The 10,810-nt window shown below is 54.1% G+C and overlaps 1 protein-coding gene across 3 annotated transcripts; it reads left to right on the top strand.

The window, feature by feature from the left end:
• Positions 1 to 123: 123 nt before the first annotated feature.
• On the top strand, positions 124 to 10,706 carry LOC122380110 (programmed cell death protein 4-like). 3 transcript variants are annotated; one of them, XM_043362931.1, is made up of 9 exons: positions 124 to 288; positions 941 to 1,206; positions 1,782 to 1,933; positions 2,284 to 2,394; positions 6,286 to 6,403; positions 6,932 to 7,091; positions 8,213 to 8,383; positions 8,685 to 8,987; positions 9,371 to 10,706. In XM_043362931.1, the coding sequence occupies exons 2-9, from the start codon at positions 972 to 974 to the stop codon at positions 9,447 to 9,449; spliced, it is 1,329 nt and encodes a 442-aa protein (XP_043218866.1). In that variant the 5' UTR covers positions 124 to 288; positions 941 to 971; the 3' UTR covers positions 9,450 to 10,706. The 3 variants fall into 3 exon arrangements, with proteins under 3 accessions (XP_043218866.1, XP_043218865.1, XP_043218867.1); XM_043362930.1 differs by having other exon boundaries at positions 173 to 612; XM_043362932.1 differs by lacking the exon at positions 124 to 288 and adding an exon at positions 296 to 335.
• The last annotated feature ends 104 nt before the right edge of the window (positions 10,707 to 10,810 follow it).

The following is a 10,810-nucleotide window of genomic DNA, read 5'->3' as shown; positions in this document are numbered from 1 at the left end:
TGTTATGTTTTACGCCACCATTTATTTTATTGTTTAAAAGAAAAAGAGAAGAATGCGAAATACATATATTCGTCACTGATAGTTTTTCTTATATTTTCCAGAATAAGTGCTAGTAAGGTATATTTTAAGCGTTTTTTTGTAAGCATTCGCAACACTTTTTGTGCCTATTACTTGAATTTCCTTATTAAAGGTTTTATGGAGTAGGAAGGCATGTCATCAGCTGAGTGGTATTTCACAATAACACATGCCAACTAGACAACAACAAAGTATTTCGCAACATCTGCGGAGGTAATGCGCAGAGAATCTGGCGTGGGAAGGGTCTTGGTGGCGTTGCGGTGGTTGAGGAGTTGCTTGATTATTCTGAATTTTTATCTTCTTGGTCGTGTCTTTGGTTTGGACTAAGCTAAATATCGCTTTGCATCTGAGCCTGAGCCGTACAAGTTACGGGTCAAGGCGTATTGTGGGTCACTGATTCGGTCTCGCCAGTCTTCAGTCTTGTTTTGTTTTGAAGTCAAGTCAAAGTGAAGTTATCGAATCTTCAATCTTCGTACGGGGTGCCTTTTTCCAGCTCCACTAGCCCTGGTGAATTTGAATTGGGAAAAGGGCTTGTAGGTAAGCTATCATCATTGATTTGACCCATTTGTCTAGATTGTTTTTGTGTCATTACTAATGTAATGAAAAGATATGCATCTGCAGTAAACACAACTGTCAAATGAGACAGGAACGTAGAGGGACCATTAATTATCACAATTTTGCTGAGTGCACCAGGATAAATGGAAGAATGTACCTACAATTGATTCAGTGATCTTGTTATAACCTGTTCTTCTGAATAGCCCCTAGTTGTATTGGCCTAGTTTGTGCACCAAAATTTACAACAGGTTTTGTGTATGGCTGTTCACTTTATTTCAGAAAATTATAGACATGCTCATTTACTTTTTAGGTCTGCCACAAGCACATAAGAGTAGCCGAAGATGGAGACTGAGCCTGCCCAGGCTGGGGACTCGCCCAAAGCATCAGCATCAGCTGATGATCTTCAGATTGATGAAAGCAAGTCAGTGCAGGAGCAGCTGGCTCATGGAAAGGGAAAATCCAAGAGAACCCGCTCTGTGTCTATTTCGGAGCCTCAGCCAACAAGGGTACCCTCAAAGTTCTCTAAAAACAGCAGGAGATCTAGGGCTGGCATGGGAAGAGGCCTCCCAAAGAAAGGTGAGTGATTTTTCAGCTATCCTGCAACTTTTTACCCAAGTTTAGTGTAAGGAAACAGGAACAACCTGGTCTGATGTCAGGGGGTCTTCATTTCAGTGTCTTGATCCTACCTTGCCACCACCAACACTCATGGAAGTGAAAGCAATGCTATGCTGAGGATTGCAGGTATCCAGTCACATTTTGGCCTTTTACAGTTCCAGGAGTAGATTTTTGTCAAACAGACTGGATGGAATGCCTCAAGTAACTCTGATATAATAATAACAGTATATGGGGCTATATGGCTTATGCTATATCACCATACCTCCTCAGAATCACAGCATAAATCAACAGATGCAGATAGTGATTTGATTGGCAAGGGTGGCATGCAATGCACATGTTTCCTTTGTATTGGTGAATATTTAGACAAAGTGCCTTGGTTAGAGCTGGATGAAATCACATCCATTCCACCAAATTGCACTAAATACAGCCACTATGACAGCTGACTTGTCACCCCATGTCTGTCACAAAGTCCTCCAGTCCTGTGGAGTCCGAGCCGTGTGAGGCTGAGCCCTGTTCCCGTCTGTGGCCGTTTTCAGGCGGTGCCGGCGGGAAGGGCGTCTGGGGCAAGCCGGGCGCCGAGCTGGACGCGGCCGAGATCGACTCGGGCGACCCCAACTACGACTCTGACTCGATGGACGACGTGCAGCTTGAGCAGGTGGCCGTCGAGCTGACCGAGGACGAGATCAAGGTGGGTCCGCCGCCCCGCCGGCAGCACCCGCGGCACTCGGACGGGGCGCGGCGAGACCGGACAGGGTGACAGATTGAATTAATTGTCCGAAATGATTATATTGTTAATTTAATCGACGGCAACTCACTGTCGCGAGATGGTCAGATGAATCGTGTTTTTGTTTACATTGTATTATGTTCTTTTTTAGGTCAACATCTAAGAACGGTTATTCGCCATTAATAGCGTAATTTGCCCTTTAACTCCTACCCGATGATTACGAGGATCTAAAGGCCTGTATAAATTCTACTGTATGAATGTTTATATCGTAGTATCGGTGTTGACGCCGGTTCCATATCGCCTGTGTCGAGCAGAAGATGACCGAGGGTCTGGTGTGCGAGTATTTCGAGCACGGCGACACAGGCGAGGTGGACGGCAGCCTGACCGACCACTGGGACAGCATCAACATGCACCTGCGGTACCTGGTGAGTACCCAGATCCTCAGCGGCACCACCCCTGCGTATTTGTTTTGAAAGACGTGTGAAAATCCGTCGCGACTTCGGTTCTCTTCTGATAGATACTGATATAATAGACTATTATTTACTTTATGGAAACGCCGATTTTGCAGCGTTGTCCATTTTGCTGCTTTTCCGTGTCAAGGAAAATCATCCTTCCGTAGTTAGGCATGAATTATTCATGATTTATGTGTCAAACGGTGGAAAACGAAAATAACGGTAGAACTCGATGCGCCGCTAGGCCTGTAAATTAGAACAATGGAAGGGTGATGATGCAAACATTGCCAGAGACGGGTGCTTGTTATGACGTTATTACATTGATAGGAAAGCTTGAATGAGATTACATAAATATCGGGAAGTGATTCAGGGCACGACTGAATCTTCCTTTTTGCCGTTTTCTTTTTGTCTTGATTTTACCGATTGTTGTCTGGTTTTGAACCATGTAAGAAGTGTGTGTGTTTTTAATTTTGCTCGTATTGCCACTCCATATGGTGTCCGTTCGTTATCTCTTGTAGAAATGTATCTGGTGGTTTGATTTATACACCTCTTTGCATATAATACGCAAACGCTCTCCAACGTATGTCAGTGGGGAACCATAGCAGCATTATTGCACCACGCGCGGTTGCTGAGCAGAACGGTCTCCAAAACTACTTATCGAAGGAGACTCGCTGGAATAATTTGTTTTGAACAAATAACCGGTGATATTCGAATATTGTGAAAGTGACAGTGGCGATCGGTTATCGATGGCGTGGGTAACCGAAGCTGAAACGGACGTTTCCTTGGCCGCGGCGCTGGTGTGAGCCGCGTCACCGACCCAACTGAAGTCGGGGGAACCACCCACAGTGAGCTGTGGCTCTGTCCTGTTAGTCGTTTGTCGGCGGGATTATTGCTGCTTGGTAGACCTTTGTTGGCTTGGCGTGAATGCATTCTACGGAGTTTCATGGGCCTGGCATGCTGACATTGCACCACCTGAGCTACACTGTCACTATTATCTATCATCCATGAGGAATTTTCGGCATTTCAACCAGTGACATGGGACTGGGCGATGGCTATGATACCTACGATTATTTACGCAGTGGTAGCATACTAGGAGCCATCCCATAGAATCCTATGTACGACTCAATTTCGGATTCCGGTCAGCACCTGGTCAGTTGGTATGCTGGTGGCTCCACTGCCGCCGACCGTCGTGCCGTTGTTTTCGTTCCAACCCTGCCGAGCCCATTCAAGGGCGCGGACCGTGCCATATACCGCCGTGCAGCCTGTTATGCTGCCGGCGTGCGGTCCCTCGCCTGACGGCCGCGCACGCGGTCCTGCCGGAGCTCGGCCACTGCTGGCGGTCCTCTGAGGTGCCCGGCCGCCAGTGGAATGTTTGTTTACTCGTGGAATGATGCCCGTTGTCCGGCGACGCTGCGACGGAGCGGAGCACACGCTCGCCGAAACTCCCCGCCAGCTGCGGGGATGTCGCAACTGCGCACCGACAACAAACCTGACCGAACCTGTCGGGCGGATCTAAATTCGCCGTCGGGCGGCTGGCCCGCCATGTTTGTAGGTTCTGTGTCCGGTTTCGCTGTGCAGTTGTCCGTAGAGTGGCGGCCATTCCGCGCGGTGCTTCAATGTCGCCCCTGCAGCGCTGCCGGCGCGGCGGACTGAATCGATCAGCGCCCGCCGACCGGGGCCGGTCACTGGGCGGGCCGGGCCGACGGAAAATGAACGGTGGTGCGCTCCGGTCTGAGTCGGACAGGCGTATCGCGGGCTAACGCGGAGTAGCGCACAGGGTAAATGTGCACCGTCTATTGACCTGAAACTATTCCGCGCCACAAGACTGAATCAGCACGTTCCTGTTTGTAACCGTTTTACAACTATTGCGGGCGGCTGCGTTAGCTGTGCAGCTGAAATTCGCTATGTTGCTGTATACACCTCTAATAACTCGTAACATGAAGCCTCTAACGACGCGTTGATCTGTGGCTTACACTGCCTGGAGCCGCATTTTGGGCGGGCCGGACTCGCCTGCCTTCCGGTCTGCGATTCCGAGCATGCCGGTCACTGATTGTGCCGGCGGACTGCAGCGACGCGTGCCGCGGGGCCGCCGCCTCTGCCGTCTCCGCCTGTCGCTGGGCCGACCAGAGTGCGTTGGCCACCGCCTGTTGTTTGGTGGTATAGCGTGTGTTGGCCGCCGTCTGTTGCTTGGCCGACCACCGTGCGTTGGCCGCCGCTCCAGGCGGGACCGTGCACTGAGCGGTGCACTGACGCGGCGCAGCGGAGCGGCTCCAGGCGGTTCCAGAGACAGTGCGCGGCGGCTGCACGTGCGCGTGAGGGGAGGGAGGGGGAGTTGTTGCGTCTCGTTCCGCGACACGACCCGAGACGTCCTCATGTCGGGGGGCGTGCCGAAACGGCCGCCGTGGTGAGCTCGGTATCAGCTGACTGGGACAGGTCGGCTGACCTTGGCTGGCCGCGGGAGACGCAGACGCGCGGGCGGCGCCGGCCGGCCTGCAGGGGGGAGGGGCGGGTGGCACTCCAGCCGGCGGGGCGGCGCCAGCGAACCTGGGGAGGGAAATCTACGCCGGCCTGGTCGGCGACGTGATGTCGCAATGCAGGCAGTTAGCTATTTCGCACGGCTCGCGGCCCGAAAGTTCCCGATGCGGTTGCACGGTCCCGTTTTCGCCACTGTGAGTTCAGTGACCGTGCGTACATTTATGCGGTGTGCTGTTTTATGAAGTGGGCCTGTTGCGGCGGCGCCACTCGGGCCGCGTGTCTCTCGGGTATCGCCGTGCATTGCGAACGTACGGGAAATGTCACGGCTGGGGGCCGGTCGGCTGTCGGGTGGCATTACGCGCTGCCACCAGACTACCGGTGGTCACTGCCGCAGGTGCATTAGGAGGGCCGGATGTTTCAATGGTTTACAATGGTTTCAATGGTTTCAATGGTGTATAGTTGAGATTTGTGTGTGGATTTTTCGTCTTCGAAATTTCGGAAATATTTCTCAGAACTGCGGCTAGAACGTTGCTGACATTAATGGGGTACAAATGTTTATGGTGATTTTCATTCTCAAGGTTCAAAGTCGCCCTAAACAGCTTTAGTTGTGCAAGCTCCCTGGTCCGACCGTCTAATCCGGCTTTGAGTTCCGACCGGACAGGTATGCTGAGACGGATGTTTAGCGGGCCGACATACATTATGCTCTGCCAGCACCCGCTCATTGACCTCCGTACGCTGAGGGATGGCCGCTGCCGCCGACCGCAGACCGTCCGTAGGACCACACTGTGCTCTCACAACCGGCTCCCCGGCAGTCCAGTTACCTGTTTGGCTTCTTCAGGTTCCAACTATGCCGAGCGATTGACCAGATAGAGTGATGGGACGATAGGTCGGCTTTGTTAGTGCACACTGCACGGCATAGGCGGATGGCGGTACTCCGCTTGGTCATAACAAGCTTGAAAATGTGTCGTTTAAACGTTGATCTTACGCCGAACGAGACGCGTGCGACGGCCTTGTGAGTCGTGACTGCATGCTTATTGAGGACTTTGATAGAAGCGACCCACTTTTTGTCAAGACCGCGTCAAAAGTAGTGATAATTCATTGTTTGTCCGGTCGCCCTGCGGACTGATGATGGTCAAGTCTGTTCCCAAACAGCCGGTAGCGAGGCATTCCTCAGTTAGAATTGATACCTACGTTTGCATGCGTTGTTTGTTATCAATGTATAGTCTGTCACAGCTAATAGCTGCAGTGGCGGTGTGTTGTGTTGTTTGTGTAGCGTTGTGTTGTGTTGTGTTGTGTTGTGTAGTGTAGCCGATAGACTGTTTCGTTGTTTGTTGGTGTGTTTCGTTAGCCAGTGCGTGTTTTTTAGCAGCCGCCCCCTGTCCGTTTCAGGTAGTGGTGACGATGATCGAGGTGGCCATGGACCACAAGTCGTCCCACCGGGAGATGACGTCCATCCTGCTCTCCGACCTGTACCAGGAGTGTCTGACCCAGACAGACATCACCAGAGGTGGGTACTGTACCTGTACCAGGAGTGTCTGACCCAGACAGACATCACTAGAGGTGGGTACTGTACCAGGAGTGTCTGACCCAGACAGACATCACCAGAGGTGGGTACTGTACCAGGAGTGTCTGACCCAGACAGACATCACCAGAGGTGGGTACTGTACCTGTACCAGGAGTGTCTGACCCAGACAGACATCACCAGAGGTGGGTACTGTACCAGGAGTGTCTGACCCAGACAGACATCACCAGAGGTGGGTACTGTACCAGGAGTGTCTGACCCAGACAGACATCACCAGAGGTGGGTAACGAGTATATATTACCTAGTAAATACCCACTGGCCACGCAGTTTGACGAGGGCTGCACTGCAGCGTTCATCACCGCCTGGCCGAGACCGACGTCTGTGCCCTTCCGGCGCCTGTCGTTTGGAAGTCGTCCTGACTTTGTTTCTCGCCCAAGTGTTACAGTATTCGATATACGTCACCTAGCTGTATTTTTTGCACGGCCCCACTGACCTCTCCCCTGTACCGTCCAGGTTTCGAGACGCTGCTGGCCTCCCTGCCGGACCTGGTGCTGGACTGTCCCGAGGCGCCCGTCATCCTGGGTAACTTCCTGGCGCGTGCTATCGCCGACGACTGCCTGCCGCCCAAGTTCCTCACCAGCCACAAGGGCAAGGTCGAGTGCCGACTGGCCGTGTGAGTCGGGGCTCGGCGTAGCTGGAGGGGAGGGGAGGGGCGGGGCTCGTCTGGGAGTGGGAATGTGGGAGGCTGGGTGCTGAACGTCAAAAGTGGAGATCTTGGAGGACTGTTTTAGAGAGCTTGCGCCTTACCTATTAAAGTGCTGGTGCTGGCTGGTCAAAGCATCTGCGGGAAGTGTGTCATGGCGGAAGCCGGTGGCGAATAGGTCGGTGATTTCGCGAGACGGGCGCCAGCGGCGGTCTGGATCTGTTGGCCCAGGTTTCGTCAGCGTGAATACCTGACCAGTTGGTTTTGGCGGCGTCACAGGAGCGGTAGTGGTCTGATCGGTAGCCCTGTGATACTGACAGTGACTGTCCACCGAGTGTTTATTTTCGCACCTCGGTGCGGTCTTAGCAGTTTGAACGAGCTAAAAATAGCTTCTGTTTGTGTATATCATGAATGAACACAAACAGCCAAATTTATTCACACTTGAAACAGCTCAATCTGCCTACTCTGTCACCCATGCCATCATATTCCACAAACCTCCCTGAGCGCCCGTCACGACGCAGTTTGTTTGGCTCGGATTTCGTGACGCCGCCCTTCTGTCGGCGCCCGGGCTGTGGCTGGGACTCGCGCAGTATGAACTAGTTCCGAAGGCCGATACCGTGTCGCATGGCGCAGTCCGTCCCCTGACGTGCGAGTGGCCAAGGTCGCTCGGTGCCGCCGCTGGCAGCGTAACGGTCAACTCTGCGGCGTCGCACTGACTGACGGACTGGCCGACTGATGACCTATAGAGCCGCCCGCCGGCATGAATCCGCAGCGGATAATCTGCCGCGTGATCGCCTCATGTCATCCACATAATTACACTGCAACATCTGTCGTTTCCGGTTGCAACACGGTTTCACGGTATAATTGCTTGGTGAAACATAGACTGGGCTGGTTGATCCTATTTCTTTAAGTGTTTTTTTTTTAAATGTCATTAATTGTATCGACTATTGGTTTCCTTCTGAAGTTGGCGCTATATTGTTCATTGGATGTTGTTTCGCCCCCCACTGAGACCCTGGACTGACGCTGTGTGTCCCCCATCCCCCCATCCCCCCCTGAGACCCAGACTGACGCTATATCCGCCCCGTTCTCAGTCAGGCGCTGGACCGCGCCGAGCACCTGATGAACATGAAGGGCGGTATGATGCGGCTGGACACCGTCTGGGGCGTCGGCGGACCGCGCCGGCCCGTACGACTGCTCGTCAAGCAGATGACCATGCTGCTCAAGGAGTTCCTGACGTCCGGCGACTCCGAGGAGGCCATCAGGTTGGTGCACCCCGAGAGAGGGGGCCTGGCTGGTGGTGGGTATTAGGCTGACTGCAGACCTTGGAAACCAGGTCGTTCGTCGAACATTTGTGATATCGGAGCTAATGGAAACAGCCAGGAGCATAGTTCCATCAATAACTACGGTGCATTGGTGATGAGGCCCCATAGTGTCTCTGTGGCTGCTGGCTATCGCCGTGCTGTCTCCGTGTCTAACGCCGTGCCGTTCCCATGGCTGACTATGTGCCGCCCCCGTCCCCCGTGGCTAACGCCCTGCCGTCTGTGTGTGTGTGTGTCGTCTCAGGTGTGTCCGTGAGCTGGAGGTGCCGCACTTCCACCACGAGCTGGCCTACGAGGCGGTGACGATGGCCATCGAGCGCTCGGACGACAAGTCCATCTCGGAGCTGTCGCGCCTGCTGCGCGTCCTCTCCGAGGCTGGCGTCATCAGCATCAACCAGATGGACGAGGGCTTCCAGCGCGTCTTCGAGAACATCGCCGACATCCAGCTGGACGTGCCGAACGCCTACGCCCTGCTGGAGAGCCTGGTGATGCTGGCCGCCCAGAACGAGATCATCTCACCAGACACAGTCCGCAAGATGCCGCTCAGGTCAGTCAACGGACGGCGGTCTGGGAACAGATCCATAGGCTGCCCACTGCCCAGCTCTAGTGTGTTATGCTTGGCGTGTTTTTGCTGGGACTTTTGGGTACGATGGTATGAGTGTGTTATTGTTTTATCGATTTGAATGCCCATCATAAGCTTTAATGTTTGGTAGATATTGGAGTACAGTTTGTACTTCTCAGCTCTTTGCTAAACTACTTTTTTACTGGTGAGCGCTGAATTGTCCCTTGGTTTTTCGAGTTTGAACACCGGCACTCCCACAATCTTAGAGCCGTCAGAGTCGCTGACCCGCTTGGTCCGGCGCCCTGCTGCCGGCTCTGGTGAGGTTCTCGGCCCGTCTGACCTGTGCTCCTCTCCGTCTGCCCGCGCAGGGGACGTAAACGGTTCGTCTCCGAGGGTGACGGTGGTCGGATCAAGGACCGCAGTGACGTGGTGCCGCTGCAGCTCTGAGCAGTACCCGGTGCAGCTGAGTACCACGGGGTGCCCCGGGTCCACCATTGGGTACCCAGGGTGAACCCCGGGTCGAGCGGGGTATCCTGGGTCCAGCGGGGTACCCTGGGTGCAGTGGGGTGTCCTGGGTACCCCGGGTCCGGCTCTGAGACCGACCGCTCCCCGTCCCGACCCTGGCCGACCCCGGACCGACGTCAGACCGACCCGACCCGACCCGGCGGCGGTGGCACGGGCGCTCAGGCCCCGCGCCGCCAGCCGTGTACGCCGCGGAACAGAGGACTCGCTGAAATCGCCGGCGGCTGAAGACGTGCGTTTTGTATATTTTTGAAGTGTTGTTCGGGTGCGAGGGTTTCGTTGTGCGCGCACCCGCGGCTCATGGTTGATGCGTGTGTGCGTGTTTGGTGGCTGTCTTGGATGCGGGTGTCGCGGCGTTTTGGGTCTGCTTTTCCTGGGCGCGTTTATCTGGCGCGGGTCGGCGCAGGGGGTGTTCCGCGTTCCGCGCGGTGGACAGGTGTAAGTGGAGCGTGCCGCGCGGTGAGGAGGTACGGGGTGTGAGCGGGCGTCGCGAGCGCTGCTCTCGGTGCGTCACCATTGCATAGGGCGGTCTCAGTTTTGTGTTCGGCTAAGGAAGTACAAAACCTTGTTTGAAAGAGGAACCCTGAATCAGTTGGTTGGGCGTTTGGGGGCTGGGATTGGCGTGGTTGCCCGTTATAGAGGCGCACTTCTGTCTCGTTAGTTCAGCCCCGAAGCGCTGATAGCTTAGTATTAAGACTGCTGCTTTCCCACAGCTGGGTTTTCTTAGAGCGGCGCTGCCTTTTCTGCCTTTTTCTTGCTTCGGTGTGATTGTCTGGCGAGGAGTGCTTTTTCAGTTAGCGGTGGTTTCTAAGGTATATTCGTCTGTCACTATGAGGGGTAAACGGCTCCTGGTGGACCGATCTCCGGGCGTTACCTCACAGTTACACCTGAGTGCAATGAATGATGTGATTGTACAGGCCTGAAAGAACGGTGTGTTAAAGCTGCGCGAGTCATTGAAATGCAACACAGTTGACAGTTGAGTCATAATGAACCAATATCGGTCTGTAAGAGGCTAGCGTTCTCATCACGGTGCAACGAGTTCAACGAGTGCTACTCAGCCGGCATCGACTGGTGTGCCTGTCTCGCCCTCTGTCCTCCTTTTGGGGCCGTTTGCCGGTGTGCGTGTGTGTGCGGTGCGCGTTTGGATATTGCTGTATATTGCCAAATACACATGGAGCCACCTCCGCTCTTTCACTAGGGGAACGGGAGGCGGATCGACCGTGAGGCCGTTTAGGCCGGAACTGGTACCGAAGGACTATCGACTTCCGCTGCAGGATGGTCAATCG

Source organism: Amphibalanus amphitrite, unplaced genomic scaffold (assembly GCF_019059575.1).
Source record: "Amphibalanus amphitrite isolate SeventyFive unplaced genomic scaffold, NRLGWU_Aamphi_draft 000091F_arrow, whole genome shotgun sequence".
In the NCBI taxonomy this organism is placed as follows: domain Eukaryota; kingdom Metazoa; phylum Arthropoda; class Thecostraca; order Balanomorpha; family Balanidae; genus Amphibalanus; species Amphibalanus amphitrite.
Note: the sequence above shows the minus strand (reverse complement) of the source record. Positions and strands in the feature narration are given on the sequence as shown.

What these genes read in the sequence shown, in the direction of transcription:
- LOC122380110 (XM_043362931.1), top strand. Translation starts at nt 972, where the DNA reads ATGGAGACTGAGCCTGCCCAGGCTGGGGACTCGCCCAAAGCATCAGCA. An exon ending in AAGAGGCCTCCCAAAGAAAG is followed by an intron (nt 1,207 to 1,781) that starts GTGAGTGATTTT and finishes GGCCGTTTTCAG; the next exon opens with GCGGTGCCGGCGGGAAGGGC. An exon ending in GTCGAGTGCCGACTGGCCGT is followed by an intron (nt 7,092 to 8,212) that starts GTGAGTCGGGGC and finishes CCCCGTTCTCAG; the next exon opens with TCAGGCGCTGGACCGCGCCG.